At 37.2% G+C, this 18059-nt stretch overlaps 2 protein-coding genes across 2 annotated transcripts in view; one reads left to right on the top strand and one right to left on the bottom strand.

Annotated features, from left to right (window-relative positions):
- Window positions 1-13476, bottom strand: part of GEN1 (GEN1, Holliday junction 5' flap endonuclease) — a 29322-nt gene extending 15846 nt beyond the window's left edge. The window contains exons 1-4 of the mRNA XM_008057487.1: window positions 13389-13476; window positions 5707-5911; window positions 4850-5036; window positions 1572-1748 (exon numbers count right to left, since the gene is read on the bottom strand). Coding sequence (XP_008055678.1) covers window positions 1572-1748; window positions 4850-5036; window positions 5707-5867 — 525 coding nt within the window. The 5' untranslated portion in view covers window positions 5868-5911; window positions 13389-13476. The remainder of the gene's footprint in view (window positions 1-1571; window positions 1749-4849; window positions 5037-5706; window positions 5912-13388) is intronic.
- Window positions 13477-13761: 285 nt separating this feature from the next.
- SMC6 (structural maintenance of chromosomes 6) overlaps window positions 13762-18059 on the top strand; it is a 98059-nt gene continuing 93761 nt past the window's right edge. Inside the window, exon 1 of the mRNA XM_008057485.2 lies at window positions 13762-13949. The gene's annotated coding sequence lies outside the window, so the exon portion shown is untranslated. The remainder of the gene's footprint in view (window positions 13950-18059) is intronic.

The raw sequence follows: 18059 nt of genomic DNA, 5'->3' as shown, positions 1-18059 counted from the left end.
TGACATTTCAATATATGGAAACAAAGTCATAGTTTAAAAATTGACTTAAGCCGGGCTCGGTGGTTCAGCCTGTAATCCTGCGCCTTGGGAGGATGAGGTGAGTGGATTGCCTGAGCCTGCGGGTTCGAGACCCGCCTGGGCAGCTTGGTGAGACCTCATCTCTACAATAAATCAAAAAATTAGCTGGGTGTGGTAGCGTGCGCCTGTGGTTCCAGCCACTTGGAAGGCTGAGGCGGAAGGATCGCCAGAGCCCAGCAGGTCGATGCTGCGGTGGCCTGAAGTGGCCACTGCACTCCAGTCTGGGCGACAGAGTGAGATTTCAACTAAAAAAAAAAAAATTGACTTAAAAAATAAACTATAGTAGTTAATTTTTTCCATTTTATTCCTTTTTGTTGTCTAAAAAAAGTGTATTTCCATCCTACAAAGTTAAACGCCATAAAATATATATTATAGAAAATAAACATTTCCTGTAATTATATCATCTAAAGTTAACTATCATTAATAGGATGGTACAAAACATTTTCTTTGACACATATAAACTAATATTAATTTTAATATTTATTGAGTAAAAGTAGGATTACATAAAAGCACCATTTTGCAGCCGGGCTGGGTGGCTCAGTCTGTAATCCCGTGCCTTTGGGAGGCTGAGGTGAGTGGATTGCCTGAGCCCGCGGGTTCGAGACCCGCCTGGGCAGCGAGACCTCATCTCTACAATAAATCAAAAAAATCAGCTGGGCGTGGTAGCGCATGCCTGTAATTCCGGCTACTTGGGAGGTTCGCCGGAGCCCAGCAGGTCGAGGCTGCGGTGGCCGGGAGCGGCCACTGCACTCCAGTCTGGGCAACAGAGTGAGACTCCAACTCAAAAAAAAAAAACAAGCACCATTTTGCAACATTTTTCTTCACTAATATGTCTGGACATCTTTTATGTCAATAATATATATTATATAATATGGACTCTGATGCAGTGTTTCTCAATGGAGGCACACTAGTAGCATTTTGGGAGGGACAATGGAATTGTCTGGCAGGAGGTTTAGCCTGCTTGGCCCCAATCTACAAAATGTGTATAATTTTCCTTGCTCAACTCTGAATTGTTACAACCAAAATCTCCTCTGGCAATATCTCCCTGGCTGAGAATCATGACTATATTTAACCATTTCTGTATCAATGAGCAAATTTTGACTATTTGCCACATTTTGTAATTATTAATAATGCTATAATAAACATCTTTGTACATCTCGTCTTACATATTTGGAAATGTTTTTGAGGATGAAATACTGAAACTGGAAATTCTAGGTCAAAGCAATACATTTCATATGCAATTTTGTAATGTAGTATTAAAACTGATTTAGATTTAAACCATGTAAAACAAACAAGTTTTTAGGAGATAAATTCACATTTTGAAGACAATGAACTATGTGGCAATAATTTTTTAATAATAGTAAACATTTTTTTCAGCAACTGCTATGTGTCAGGCATTGCAGTAAGCATTTTACATGTACTGTTTCATTCAATTAGCCATTTAAAAAAGGAAATTTGTAAACATATTCCGAAAAAGATAAAGGAAAAGATACCTTTGTATTCATAGTGAAGTTCCTATAAACAGTCTGGGCTCCGTAAAGGAAGGCATCCCCATCATTGGTGAGGCAGCCATCAACACGACCACTAGCATTCAGGTAAGCACACATGGCTTCAGCTTCCCCAGCAGCTTGAACCCAGGGGATTCCTAAGCATTCTAGCATATCGAGGCACTGAAAACAAAAAGTAGATGCAAGAAGCTAAAGAATGTTTTTATTGCTAATTTCTTCAGTATTTAATTTACTTTTATATTATAAATATTAATAGTAGCTATTTAGGTGTTTTAAGTATATTTAAGAAAAAACACTTGGAAATTTGAATAATGAATACTTGATGGCATTAAGGAATGAGTGCTAAATGCTTAGGTGTGATAAAAATTACATTGTGGTTAGGGATACGTTTCTTTTTATTTTTTAAGATTCATCATTTAGGGAAAAGTACTGAACTATTGAGAGTGAAACAACATTATGGCTGGGATTTTGCTTCAAAGTAATGAGGGCGTAAGGAAGCAGGTAGATAAAACAAGACGAGCAGTTAGTTAGTAATTATTTAAGATTAGTGATGAGCTACTTTTGTATTGATTTAAAATTTTCTGTAATAAAAAGTTAAGATTTTTAATGTCAATTACAAAGTAATCCATATTTACTTTTCATTGTTTTGCTCCATGCTACTATCTTCAGATTTTAGAAATATCTTTAAATAATAATTCATCACATTAAGATTTACATCTGTAAGACTACCATAACTTTTCCCACGTGATGGTCAACCCAATATGAGTGCTTCCAAAGAAGATGCTATTAAACAGTTTGGGCTTGAGGCCTTAAAGTTTTCTTCTTTTTCTCATCTTGCCTTCCCTGTACAATTTAACTCTCATATTGTAGGTAACTGCATAGCGGTCAGTTATCAATGTCCTTCTAGGAAAACAAATGTCTATGCAGGATGATTATATCATTTGGCTGATGTACAAATAATCTGCTGTGAGTTCTCTTTGGGTTATGATTTTAACCCAGCTGAGAAGTTTGTAATTTAGCCTTACAGCCTAGCTCATTATTTCATGTCATATATCATTTTCTCTGTATTGAATAACACTGAGTATGGTAAGAGAAACAAAAAAGACTACTTGCAGCTTCTAGACACTGATAGAATGTCTTGTTTTGACTGATTAATCACTTGCATGCTATATTACATAATAAAAACCTCTGCCAGCTAATGCATAAGTGTGAACAAGGTTCAAAAAGACAAAAGTACCATGTTGTAAACAATTACTTTTCAAGACTCTGGCCATGTAACTTTAGGAAGACAGTTTTGTTACAGGTGTTACCTCTATCTTATCCCTAGATAAAAAGTATCTTTCTTAATAAACAGTATTTCCATTTGCTGTGCCATTTGTCATGAAAACTTTTTCAAAGAACCAGTACTAAATTTGCTATGAGCTGGTTGCAATTTTTCTTATGCTATGTCTCTATTGTGTAGGGGAAGAGATGATGTTGAGGAGGGAGTAATTTGTACTTTTCATCCTAATATCTAAAAGATGGCAGTGGATTAGGAATAGGGCCTAATGACTGTGAGTACAGAAATATGAAGATGAATAATACCTCTCTTTTCTTCTTTCTCTAATAAACCTTGCTTGAAAATTTAAAAAAAGAGAGAATGAATAATAGACAACACTGAGCTACACAAAATGCCTGAGAACACCATAATCACTGCAATAAAGACAGGAATGGATCAACATTCTTAAGAGATGGACATTTTTGTAGATATTTTCTTCAACTATTGATAATCATTAAGGTGAAATATTCACTACCTAAAAACTATTTTTAAAAATCATGTAAGGATAGAAAATAGACAGAATTTTAAAAGAGAAAAATTTAATTTCTAAGCAAAATTAAAAAGAAAAACAAGGAAATATATTCAAATATGATAAAATGTTTATACCTTAATACATTAAAAACTTGTAAGGCTGCTGATCTTTCCATAGACCAGCCCAAGCTGCTCTGCCTATGGAACAGCCTGTTCTCTCTCATTTCAATAAACTTGCTTTATTTTCCATCTGAAACCCCAGTGATGCATGTGGGCTGTTCTGTCTATGGATTCTTTAATAAACCTACTCTGTCTCTCCCCCACTCCCAAAAAGAAAAAGAAAAACAAAGTTGAACAGAAGAAATATTAAAACTTCAAAAAGTAAGTAAAGGACATGATAACCATTACCTAAAGAGGGACTAAAAATAGGTGAAATGTTTAATTCCACCATTAAAAGATCAATATATATTAAATGAAAGATCTTTATTGTTGTACACAACTGTTGTGAGAGGTGAGAGGATCCCTTAAGCCTAGGAGTTGGAGGCTGCAGTGAGCTATGATTGCCACTGCACACTCAAGCTTGGGAGACACAGGAAGACATTGTTTCTAAAAATCACGAATGACAAGAAAAAGTTTTATACACAAGAAATGTTTCTGATAATTTCATGTATAATAGAGAAAAACTAAAAAGGCAAATAATATATACAATCGGGAATAATTCATAACTTCATACATGTTGCACGATTATCACAGGTTATGATTTTGAATAGAATGTGGCAACAGGGAAATTTGGATATGATATGTTAAATGAAAAGCCCAAGTTAAAAATTATATGTACCATTGCAACTCTTTAAAAACATATACATTTGAAAAGAAATTTTAAAAGCTTAACAATTACATGTATTTTATTACAGGTGCTTTCTCTTCTTTCTTAATTTTATAAAAATATAAAATATAACAATATCAAAAGTATTCTATAAATAGTACATTGTAACACAACAATAATTAGTCTTAAAAATTAAAAGCCCTACGGGAAGCCATACTCTATATATGAGCTATCATGAATTCTGAATGAGTGAAGTATGAATTAATGAGATCTCATGTATTCTGAGAATTCTTTAAGTGATATAGATGTTATAAAAGGTAACACAATCAAGTTCCTATTAGGTAATAGCTGTTTTTGATATATTTTCTCTAATTTTTATCACATCCCTGCAGAGTATTACTATTCTTATTTTACAGGGTAAGAAATGAGGTAGAGATAGGTTCCACATCATGTCCAATGTCTCTAAGTTTCTAAATGCCAGTGCCAGGACTTGAACTCTAGCCAGTTTCACTGTAAAACATTTTCTCTATCCATATTGGCATTCTAGTCACAGTAAGGTTAATGAGTATTACAGATGACAAACTTTATTAGAGTAAAATGTACTCTTTAATTCAAATCAGAATTATTGAATCAAATCTGAATGCTCACCTCTCTTAAGACTGACTTAAAATGTGACCTCCCTGTTTTCTGAGACCATGCTTTTCCAGAAGTCCTATATCGAATCTGATTCCTCTTGCTTATGACATCAGCTTTCAGCTTTGGTGGCTCCCCTTCCATAACAAACACCAGTTTTACATCCATTTGTGTTAAATATGAGATACGAAAAAATAAGTTCCTAAAACATATAAATTAGTAGTATATTAAACATCATATATTGATAGCAAAAGTGAAAACAGCAGTATGACATAAAGGTAAGAATATTAGACTAATATCAACAATGTTATATGCGATAACATTTTATTTATAAGACTTTTAAGTAGAGTGGAAAACCGTTGAACATTTTTAAGCAAGAGAGATTTATGCTTATTCTAACTGCTATGTGGCAAATGATATGGAGGACGAGGTCAAGAGCAGAGGAAGGGAAACTAGTGAAGATGGCATTTCAGCAGTACAGATGACAGATGAGGTTGGCATAGACTAAGGTGGTACCTCTGAACTTTGAGAGAAATGTGTGAACACAAAGTATATTTTAAAAGAACTAGCAAATTTTACTGATGGAGTGGATGGAGTTGGAAAGGTAAAACGGGGAGACAATATCTCCCAAATTTCTAGTTTCTAGTAACTGAAGCATCCTAGTGCATATGTTAAGTAGGAGCTAGATATGTGAGCCTGGAGTTCAAAGGATAAGAGGTATAAATCGTGAGTCATCAGCATAAAGATGGCAGATCTAGACATGTTAAACATATTTTAAAATCTCAAATGTAAAAGAATGAAAACAAAAATAAAGAAAACACTAACACTATTTATAGAACCATACATTTATACTTTAAGAGTTTTTACTATACCTGAGGTGGGGCTTCATAACAATTCCCATCATTTTTTTGACTGTCTGTGCCTCACACACCCAGAGACTCAGATCAACTGCAATGGTTTTCCCTCCAAGATTATACAAGTGAACATGTTGCTTAACAGGCTCCAAAATTTGCCACAAGTCATTCACTCCCATTTTGGTGATTATCTGCTGTTATGTGAAACACTATTCACAAAACACTGTTAAAAGAAACAGAAGCTCAGAATGGAAATTCAAACAATATATCATGAACTAGTTTGAAACAATTGACAAATGGAGAATTCTTATTTCTTTCTTTAGTCAACTTCTCAAAAATGTATCGAGAACACCGAAACACTAAAAATGGTAGTAACTGGCTTTTTTCTAGCTAAAAACAAGGATGCAGGAAGGGTAGAAATGCAAAGAAATGCAAAGATGCTGTAAATCATTTTTGTCTTCTTGATTTATATACCTAGAGAGAGAATGGGACTAGTTTTCTATCATAACCAAGAAAAACAAAAGCAAGAAATCATGGGAAAAAGTAAATAAATGAAAGAAATCAGGGGGTTGCAGGGCACAGTGGCTCATGCCTGTAATTCCAGTACTTAGGAAAGCTGAGGTGACAGAACTGAGCCCAGAAGTTCAAGACCAGCCTGGGTAACACAGCAAGACCTCGTTTTCTACAAAAAGAAAAAATTAGCTGGGCATGGTGGCGCACATCTGTAGTCCCAGCTACTTGGGAGGCTGAGGCAGAAGGATCATCTGAGCCCAGGAGGTCAAGGTTGTGGTGAGCTGTGATTGTTCCACTGCACTCCAGCCTGGGTGACAGAGTAAGATCCCAACTCAAAAAAAAAAAGATAAAGAAGGAAGGAAGAAAGGAAAGAAGGAAGGAAAGGGGGTTAATAAAGAAAAACATTGATGGAAAATTGAGGGAAGAAGAAACAAGAGGCAGAAAATGTAGAGTTGGAGGAATATGGAATTATCTTCTTTAAAAGGCCACTGGTTTTTTAAATTGCAAGGTTATACATTGTGAAACAGACAAAAAACAATTGAAAAAATCTTACATCATCTAGTACAGTTCCACCATCCAAAGAAGACTGATGTTAAACTTTTTTCTGTGTACATAACATTTTAAAAACAAAATTGGCTTAATTTCCACTATTGTTACCTGCTTTGGTATTTTTTATAGGGAAGTTTTTCCATATTAGACATTTATATCTGTTTTTTTCTTGTATTATTTGATAAAGGTATTATGTAGCATTTTCAATGCAGATTCAGTCTGACTATATAAATACAACCCAGAGTATTATTCTCTGAATAATGACTTTTATTTAGTCCAAAAGCACAAGGTAGAAGACAAAAATATATTAAGTCAAAAGTTATTACCTTTATGTAGACACCTTTTGAATAAAAAGTACTGTATTGGGCAACCCCCTCGGATCCCCTCCCATTGTGGGAGCTTTTCTGTTCTCTCAATAAATCCTGCTTTCTATAAAAAAAAAAAAAATGTACTGTACTGTCTGTTCTTTCTAAAAGTAAATTTCCTTGAAATGCAGATGGGTGCAAAGAAGATAAATGCTGTAAGTTTTGCTTTTTCTCTGTTTTTCTGAATCTTAATTTTACAATGTGGCTAGTGCCAGCCACTATGTGCACTCATTTCATAAAGTACAAAAATATTCACAGATGTCACTTTAAAAAAAAAACAAACAGATTTAAACACAAAGAAGAAAGCCTCTGATAGTTAATGGTAGCCCAGAGCTAATATCGTCTATTTCACATCATGAAGTCCACAGGTTGAATGTAGCATTGTGGCATAGACTCGGAATTAATTCACAAAGAGTGGGGACATATTCTCTAAGGCATTAAAGAAGGGAGAATTTTTTTATAGGATTAACCATCAGAACAAATAAAACTCCAGAAACACTGGTTGAGAGGAAAGTTCTTGATAGTTTTGCTTTCCTTTTATGACTCACGTTGGTTACTGGAATAGATTGCTATTGAAATAGATTATGCAATTCCTCTCTCTGGAGAAACATTTTTGTTATCATGTGACCCCGACTCTAGCATTTACATGTGACCCTGATCCTAGTGGTCAAAATTTCAAACGCAGATTACTGTCTGGTTTCGCAATAACTCTTATAAAAAGTTAAAGATATGCTACTAAGTGAGCACAGTTTTATATATAGCAGTATTCACTGTAGTATTGTTTATAAGATACTGACAAGAATCAAGTCTCAATCAATAGAGGACTACTTAAGGAAATGATGGCATGTTCAAACAATGGATTAGATGATACAGCAAATGAAACAACAGGAGAGAATTACCTATACTGATAAAAACCGGTTTTAAAATGAAGATAGTATGAAACGGGTTATGTATTAGGGTCAACAGCAGTTCAGGGATGGCAAGAATGACTCTTCAAAATATAGCCCTTTGAGCTGTTTCATTTTTAAAATATCACACACATACATTTATTTTCAAATTAAAAAGAAAGAGTTTAAGAAATGTGGCCCTAACTGTAAGGAGTTGGAAAAATAAAATTGAAACATTTTAGATGGTTTGTTTCTTGCTTAAACTGTGACAAATCTGTAAATAATTCATGAGTCAAATAAAAAAGCAATGTCTTGCTAATTTACAGTTCCCTTAATGTTAAATATTACTTCAGCATAGCTTTTTGAGGGAAGAGAAATTCACATTTTCTGGTTTCCTTCAGATTGCCTAGAAACTAGTCATTGGGAAGTGGGCAGGGCACATCTTTTCTCTGAACCTTCCAGTTCAATCATTCCTACTGTTTCTAATGTTTAATTACATAAGTTAACTACACATATGTAAATGAACGCCACCTACCGCAGTGTCGTTTTTGATGGCATACATTAACACATTTATATATATATATGTATATATGTATATATACATACATAGGACTGTGATGTAAATTGTATTTCTTCTGAGGCTTAGGGTATAAACAAAAAACAAACAAACAAACAAAAATCAGGGAAATACTAATGAGGTAGCTTCTTGATTTTACAAACTGTAGTCAGGGGTCTTTAACTTCCAGACCAGCGGACTGGTACGACTCCATGGTCTGTCAGGTACCCGGCTGTACAGCGGAGTTCTTGCTTCCTGTCAGATCAATGGCAGCATTCATCCCCTAGGAGCACGAATCCTACTGTGAACTGCACATCTAAGTTGCGTGATACTTATGAGAATCTAATGCGCGATAATCCCCCCTCACCTCCCATCCCCGTCGACGGAAAAATTGTATTTCACGAAATACGTCTCTGATGCCAAAAACATTGGGGAATCGCTGCTCTAAGTATTTCAATATTAGGATCATTCTGTAGAGCCTAATGGAATGTATTATACACTAAGGGGCCACCGTGTCTAAAAAAATGAGTCCAAAACTGTTTCTATTAAGGATCTCTTAAGCAAAAGAATTTCTAACGAAATCCACAAATAATATATTTAACATAACATGATTATTACAGTTGAAACAATTTTTCACATTAGTTTCTTCTGTCATAACTAAACCTGGTTTAAAGAGTGACTAACAGTGGTTATGTTATAAAACAGCTACCAATGGTAGTTATTATTATTATTATTTGAGTTGGAGTCTCACTCCGTCGACCAGGCTGGAGAGCAGTAGCACACTCATGGCCACCCCAGCTTCGACTTGCTGGGCTCCAGATCCTTCTGCCTCAGCCTTCCAAGTAGCCGGAACTACAGGTGCGCTACCACTCCAGGCTAATTTCTTTTTCTTTTTTTAATTTATTATAGAGAGGAGGTCTTATCAAGTTGCCCGGGCTGGTCTCGAACCCGTGGGCTCAGGCAATCCACTCGCCTCAGCTTCCCAAAGTGCTGGGATTACAGGCTGAGCCAAGGAGCCATGGTAGTTAAACATTGTTTAACTAGGTCTACCCAGTACATCTATTTTGGCTATGCTTTTAAAATGTTGAGCAACGACTACACAGCTTTAATAATGCCTACTTAAACACAACTAGTATCAATACCACAGGCCAAAAAAAAAAAGTCTGTAAAAAATTTCTGTTGGTTTCCAGAAAATAAAACTTGAGTTACTACTTAAAAAAATTCTGTTGGTTTCCCGAAAATAAAACTTGAGTTACTACTTCTGTGCTAAAGTGTTCTCTTCTTCACTTTGCCTTAGTTATGTGACATTTTAGTTGCCAATCCTTCTGGTTACCATATTCTTTAGTCTATCTCAAAGCCTTTTAAACCACTTTGGCATCTTAACCTACACTCCCCATATAACTATTGAAACTAATTTGGAAAAAAATTAGTCTCTCTTTTGTTCCCCAAGCGTACTTCTACAAAACAGTAATGCTCTGCTAAGTGCTATCATGACATAAGATTATTTTCCATTTTTTTCTTTGAATGATAGGAATAAAAGAGACATTTTTATAAGTGACCCTCTTTATGACACACCCCAATGGATACTTTGTCCTTCTTAGTAACTTATTGTTAATAAACTTCTATTAGACCTTCTTGAATTACTACTGCAAATCTTTATACAGCCTTCACTATTTTAACTAAAAAATAATAGTTTAAGATTATGCCAAGCAACAATATTTTAAAAATTGAGGGTAGGCATGGAAATTAGAATTTTGCTTCACTCTCCTGTCCTTCTTTAATATTATTTACCCCATATCACCTGACAGCTCCCTGAGCTCTTGTCTAGAATATCTAATTGCCAGGTTGTTATCTTCACAAGGATGCATAATAGATGCACCTAACTCTTGATTCTACCCCTAGTTTTTCCCAAATACCCAGTTACTCAGGCCAAAAACCTAGCAGTCATTCTTGAGTCTTTACTTTGTTCCCCAACAGGAAACTGATCATCAATCCCTCTATCTCCAAAATATACCCTAGATTCCCATTTCTAATGATACTCTGAGTATTGCTTGTATATAACTGTAACAGTCTCCTAACTGGCCTCCTTTCACTTTTTACCACTCCCCTCCACACACACATAATCATTCTTCCCACACAAATCAGAGTGATCTTGTCTAAAAACCTAAAATCTTCATCATTCTTGCAATGGACAGTAAATTTCCTTACAGATGACACAACTTTTTTTTGTCACAAGTTGATTTTCTTCATTTATGATGTTATTTTACAGTTATAAAATGTAAAAAATGATAATAAAAAAATTATGTGTCCTAAATGTAATACACTCTTTTAAAATACTTTAGGATTCTCTTCAACAGAAGTACAATCTAAGTTTAAAAATACATGCTCTCTCTGAAGAACACTTATAAAATCATAATATTTACACGGAAAGATAGAACAAATGGTTCTTGCATGAGATCATAATTAACTTATGAGGTTACTTGAAAATAGCTCAGCATTGGGCAAACTCTTTGGGTCCCCTCCCACTGTGGGAGCTTTTCTGACTTCTTAATAAATCCTGCTTTCTAAAAAAGAAAGAAAGAAAGAAAGAAAGAAAGAAAACAGCTCAGTATTAACTAAAATTTAAAATTACTACACCAAAACCTATGTATAATTTTGCCTTGGTTTGCATTTTTTTAATATAGTAAAATTTGAAATTTTTGTGATGTGGGATTTGGTGAGTCCCAACTCAAGTCTTTTATAATGTAATAATGTTATTGATGTCATTCTGGCCATACAATCAATATATATTACATATAAAAAGATGAGTCTCTCAACATCTTCACAAGTCTTAACAATTAGTTGTGACACAAGTATACTTATGTGAATCAATGATGTCAGAACAATACACAGCAAATAACTTTATGTCTATTAATCGTTTTAATTTATTTAGGTAACTTATATGAATCAACAAAGTAGAATATAGCAAACAACTTTATAAGCACTGCATGTGGGATAGAAAGCCTAGAATTTTGGTCTTGGATATACTACTCATTACCTGCATGACCTTGGGAAGACATTTAACCTTTCTACAAAATAAAAGAGATTAAACCAGATGAATTACTATGTTTGAATTCCTTTGCATCTCAAGATCAATTTTAGTAGCTTGGAATTAAAAAAAAAAATCCACTTCATTTCAGAAATTATTGCTTGGCAGGAAGAACATAAACTTCTAACTTAAAAAAAGGGCTTAAGAATCCACTTCCAGTTAAAACAAAAACAATTCCTTTGATGTAACCATATGGTGCTCATAAATCAAATTTATGCTCCTAAAACTTCCTTAAAAGCTAATAAGCTTTTATTGGTTAATTATAAAACTGAATGAGGTGAGAAAAACACAGAACCCTGTTAATTCCACTAATGTATCAAATTTTAAACATAAAGTCAGTAGCTTAATTTATACAAAAATACAAATCTTATTAAATCAAGTTTTCCAATTTATTTCCGCTTCAAGCAAAAATATTAGAAAATTTATCTAAAAATAAAGCAAAAAATACTTAATTTCCCATTCCCACTTTTATGAGTCTATAGTCATATAAAGATTGGAAGGTGGTACAAAGTTTTATTTCAGTACAAGATTGTACTGTATGGGATTTACCACATAATTCCACTAATTACTGCTTTTTCAGTTTTATTTTCAAAATAAACTTAGCCTAATTGTTGAGGCATAATATAACCCAGGTTTAACTTATCAATAAATATTTATTAAGTATCTATTATTTACCAGGGATGCTTCCAGGTGCTAGAGATACAATAATGGAAGATCAAACTCTGCATTTAGAAATCTTAGTAGGGTGAGACTGCAGATAAAAAGGACATTATAACAATGTGACCCGTGCAGGCACAGAGAGCAAGTTACAGTAGTATATAAAAAAGGTGTCCCACCTAGTCTAGGGCACCAAAAAAGCCTTCCTGAAGGAAGTGACATCTGTGTAGGAAACACCCAACTGTGCTTCCCATTGGTACCAACAGACTACCTGGGCCAGATGTTTTAGGCTACTTTGACTATGCCATACTTTTCATTGATCCATGGCAAGGGCCACAATAGGAATATATTTGTTTACTTTAAAAAAGTGATTTTGATGGAAGGAATTCCATAACTGGAGTACAGAGGTTTAACATCAATTTATTTGGGAGTTGAGTGAGATGGTGGTAAATGCCATTTTTCTCCCCACTGAGATTTTTGGAGTATGGAAAGTAGGTTACTTAGCTAGATCAGCACAAAGGTTGAGCAAATTCCGAAGGGGTAGTGTGGGGTTAGAAGGGCACCGAAAGCTAAGCCAAGGGAAGTCAAACCTCATTAGTTCTGATATTTATTTAGGGGGTTGACTACACTCTAGGCTAGCGCGAGGGAAAGACTGTACATAAGCTACAATGTTCTAAGGTAACTGTAATAGAACTATTTCCAAACCACAACATTAACACGGAAAGCACCCAAATGAGAGATCGCCCGGATGGCCATGATCGAGGCATGACAGTTATCCCCACCCTGTGCCCTGGGAAAGGACGATCGGACCCAGCGGCCTTGGCGGAGCACAGACGGTCGGGGAACACGCGGGCCTCCCAAGCAGGGCTAACCTGAAGAGCCGGCGCGGGACAGCAGGCACCGGAAGCAGGAGCCGCTTAGCTACCCGACGGCTTGGTTCGGGCTTCCTACCTTATTCAAAAAAGCCACAGAAGGTGTTTTCGGAGGAGCGGCGAACACAGAGCTCGCCCCTAACTCAGACTGTCAGAGGAACCAGTGGAAGGACTGGAGAGCTGCCTTCTCTCCACCGCCCCCCTGGGACTTACCCGGTCAACCCCTCCTAGCAAGCACTTCGAATTCGGCGCCTTCGCCCACGCGACCCCGCCTCTTCCGGGAAATAACTCTCCCCCTTCCCCTACCCGGGCAGTACAGTAGGCTTTCCCTTCCCGGCCGCCAGACGGCCCGGTGGACGCATGCGTCGACCTGTTGCCGGGGGCGCCCAGTTATCTTCCCTTTTCACTTAGGCAAATCACCTGCCTCCCCCGCGGTCTGCCGTCGCCGATCTGCGCGTGCCTACCAGCTTCCCTCGCCCGCCCAGGGGCACTTCCGGGATATTCTCGGAGACAAGCGGCGCAAGACACCTGAACTGCGCAGGCGCGGGCGGAGTCCCGGGTGGGGCGGGGGGCGGGGGGGCGCAGGCGCGGACCGTCCCGCGGTGAGCGCCCGGGCGGCGGGGCTCCTGCGGTCTCTGGCTGCAGGCGTGCGGTTCTCGGCGGGCCAACGGTAGTTGACCGAGGCCGAGACACCCTCAGGGTGGTCTTGACGTCCGGTCGCACCACGACAGCGCCGCCGATCGGGTTCCTTAGGAAGATCTGGATTTGTTGGCGGTAGGGTGAAGGCGCACGCTGTCGCTTTTCCTTGCCCCGAGGGTTCATTCCCCCTACTCCCGCTGCCTGCGCCCCCCAGCCCACCTGGGAGCGACAAAGTCAGCAGAGCTGCGGCGGTGTCCGGGGTTGGCCCCGCTGGCCGGGACGAGAGACTTGGTCCCTCAGGCAGGCCGGGCGGCCGGCGGGATCTTCGCGCGCACTCCGCTGGCGGCACCGGTCTCCCCAGCCGCGGGAAACTTGGCAGCCCGAGCGGGCCCCTCCCTCCCGGGCGCCAGTCCTCAGGCGGCCCTGGGGCTTTGGCGAGTAGGTGGGTGAGGGGCGAGTAGAGAGGTCTGGGGTGAAGCTGGGGTCGGGAAGTGGCTCTTGTCACGAATCTGATGATTCCTCAGGCGGCAACTTAAGTGTGTTTAAAGGGATATGCAAGGGTCATCCAAATTGGATTTGTCGTTAAATCCTAGTCTCATGAAAACGCAAACTGTATTATACAGAAAAATTAAATTGTGATGTTTGAAGGTTTTTTTTTTTAAATGGCATTTTTTCCCCCCAAATGTCTTATGGAAATGAGCTGGAGAAGAATCCCAATTGGGAATTGTAGAAAACAGGACTCCAGGGCAAAGATAGGGCTGTTGGACCAATAGGACTTAGGGTAATACTGGGTATTTTTTTTAGAAAGAGCGACTATTTGGTATTTAAACCCTGAAGACAGAAGTTAAATGAGCTCATTATTGTCTACATATTTAATGAATAGGAGATTAAAAGCTGGCGTTTTAAAGAAGACAAGGTACTCCGTAGTGTATATTCAGAGGGGAAAAAAAAGTCCAGATTCCTGTATAGATGGCTGCTGTGTAGTCTTTGAAAATGTGCAACAGCATATGTAATGGCTTGTAGTTCCATAGGTGTGTGGATGGGGAGGGAGCATATTAGAATTTGTGCTTAGATTTACTTTAGCTCATTCTATTACTGTGTGAAGTATACAGAGTATGTTATGTTGGCATGTGTATTTCTTTTCTTTAATGGATGCAAGTACAGAAAAGTTTGAAGACCACTGGTGTATTGCTTAAAAACATGTATTTGTATCAGAAAGACCCAGAGTTGTGTGACCCTGAGTAGGTTGGTACCATCTTTGTAAGTTTCAGTTCTGTAAATCAAAGGAAATAACACAGCACCAGTCACCCCTTAAATTGGTGGGTTCTGCATCTATCTGTAGATTCAGCCAAGGGATGGAAAATAGTCTAGAGAAAAAAAATAGATGGTTGCACAGACTTTTTTTTCTTGTTATTATTCCCTAAAGAATATGATATAACAACTATTTACATAGCATTTACATTGATTAGGTATGACAAATAATCTAGAAATGACTTAAAGTATACGGTGAGGTTGTGTATAGGTTTTATGTAAACACTACACCATTTTATATAAGGACTTGAAAATCTGTGGATTTTGATGTTCTTGTTGTGGGGTATCATACTGGAATCAGTCCTCCATGGATACTGAGGAATCACTGTATCTAACTTGCAAGATTACTAAATATTTGGAGACAGAGACGGGGAGGAAAAAAAGTTATATAGCTGTATAACTATATTTGTCTATCTACAGTCAATATAAAACATTTAGTATTGAGTCTGGCAAAAAATACAAATGGCATGTTAAGTTTTTACAGTGAAAAACAAGTTTTATTTTACTGTGTGTATTTTACTGAGTACCTAGTTTGTATAATTTTATATAAAACCTGCCTAAATCTTGACTCCACTCATTTTTAGACCAAAGTTAGAAAAATTATTTAAAGCTATACTTGGCTTACTTTGAGGAATTAATAACTCAAAATTTAGCCATAATATTATGCGTTATATTTAAGACATAATTAAATGCCACAGTTATCTATATACACAAACCTGAAAGTCCAGCTAACTGAGGGTCAAGTGTAGACACTTTGTATTAATGTCAGCATTTTTAATTTCCTGGTTAAATAAGTTACATCTTTTCTCGGTGTGCTTTCCTTGGTCACCAAATTCAAAGCTCCACTCCCAAGTCCTCCTCTACTGTAGATTATGTTTTACTACCTACTGGCCTCTATTTCAATATCCCAGGAGCACTTCAAACTTGGTGCTTTCACACAAAATAAATTTTATTAATTATCCTCCCTCATCAAACCTGCTCTATCTGCTTATAGTGACATTAACATTGTGTGAAGATGATGAAACTCTGTCTCCAAATATTTATGAAGCAAGCCCAAAGATTTTTTTTGTTTGTTTTTTTGAGTTGGATTCTTACTCTGTCGTCCAGACTGGAGTGCAGTGTGGCACGCTGGTGGCCACCGCAGCCTCGACCTGCTGGACTCTGGCGATCCTTCCTCCTCAGCCTTCCAAGTAGCTGAAACTACAGGCGTGCACTCCCATGCCCAGCTTATTTTTTTATTTATTGTAGAGATGAGGTCTCACCAAGTTGCCCTGGCTTGTCTCGAACCCCCGAGCTCAGACAATCTTCTCGCCTTGGCCTCCCAAAGTACTGGGATTGCAGCCTGAGCCACCGTGCCTGGCCCTTGTGTTGTTTTTTAACCAGGGTTTTGCTGTTACCCAGTCTGGAAGACAGGGACACTATCATTGCTCACTGCAGCCTCAAACTCCTGGGCTCTAAGGATCCTCCTGCCTCAGCCTGTTGAATAGGTGGGACTACAGGCAAGCACCACTATGCCCTCCCAATTTTTCTTTCTTTTTTTTTTTTGGTAGAGATGGGTCTGTATTTGTTGTGGAGACTGATCTTGATCCTGGCCTCAAGCGATCCTCCTGTCTCTGCCTGGCAAAGTGCAGGGATTACAGGCATGAGTTCAGCTCCAAAGTTCTGATTGACTTTAATAGACATTAGAGGGACATATGGTAATAGAGTTTTTTTTTTTTTTTTTTTTTGTAGTTTTAATGAAGGATAGACAAGAAGATGAAGAACAGAATAATAGTTTCACTGCTTATGGTTAATTAAATTGTTAAACTCAGTTGTTTATGCCTGTAGGCACCTGGGTGTTAAAGTGGTTTGAATTGGGTTTTGAATACCTGGATTTGGATCTGTGCTCTGCTAAGTTCTCACTATATAAGCCTTTATTAGTTAGAGCTAAGTTGTAGTCATGTAAGTTCTTGTTCACTTGAGCCTCAGTTTCCCCTTTTGTAAAACAAAGCCAATATTTATCTCAAAAAGGAATGTGGAAAATCAAAGGAAATAAAGTATTCATTTCAAAACCTAAGTGCATAGTTATTCAGCACGTTAATTCTACTAATCTATTTCAATATTTTAGTTTCATCTTTCTCCTTCATTCCTGATATTACCACAGCTTTTGTTCCAACCCTCATCTTTTAGAAACTGATCTCTTCTGCTCTGTTTCTTCCATCCTCTATATTCAGGCTACAGAGATGTTTTCAAAACACAAATCCAAGTGTTAAAATGTTATCTGAAATGCTGTGTTTCATGCTTCCCAAGTTTTGCTGATTCTGAAATTTGTTGCTGGATTTAGGAATTTTTTTACTTAAGTATTTCTTTATTATCTAGTGAGTTTCATATGAGTTTATGATCTATTTCAAGCAGTGTACCTAATTCAGTACATTAAAAATTAGGTTATTTACTGTATGATGAGTGTCTGTTGTGGTGGGAAGAGTGGAATTGGGAATGAGGTAAACCATAGTCCCGGGCAGATGCAGAAGTTGCTATAATTTGCTTTTTGTAAAAAATAAAAACACTATTTTCTATTGATAATTCTAATTCTGTTATGTTCTTTATGACTCTTAGCCCCAAGGTTGATAATAATGGGAAATATGAATTATTGGATGCTTTTTAAAATTTAAAATGTCTTTGCTCTCTAGCAAATTTCCTATGCATCTCCATGGCCTTGATGAACTCTTGGTTATTGGTTTTTCTTCGTGAACTTACTGTTTTATTGATGATCTTCATTGTTCCTGCTTCTCCCTTACAAGGAAGAAATTATATGTTCCCTAATTCTGATTTTTAAAAATTATAAATAAATAAGTAAATATTGAAAACTACAAAGAGTTTTATGAATATGTTGAAAATCTCAGAGCAACTTTTTTTCTTCCTTTGTGTATTCCATAATGTTTATAGTATTTTTCT

This window comes from Carlito syrichta, unplaced genomic scaffold (genome assembly GCF_000164805.1).
Source record: "Carlito syrichta isolate Samal-C Ts95f unplaced genomic scaffold, Tarsius_syrichta-2.0.1 Scaffold303031, whole genome shotgun sequence".
NCBI classification, from domain to species: domain Eukaryota; kingdom Metazoa; phylum Chordata; class Mammalia; order Primates; family Tarsiidae; genus Carlito; species Carlito syrichta.
This window is presented reverse-complemented; position numbering and strand designations above follow the sequence as displayed.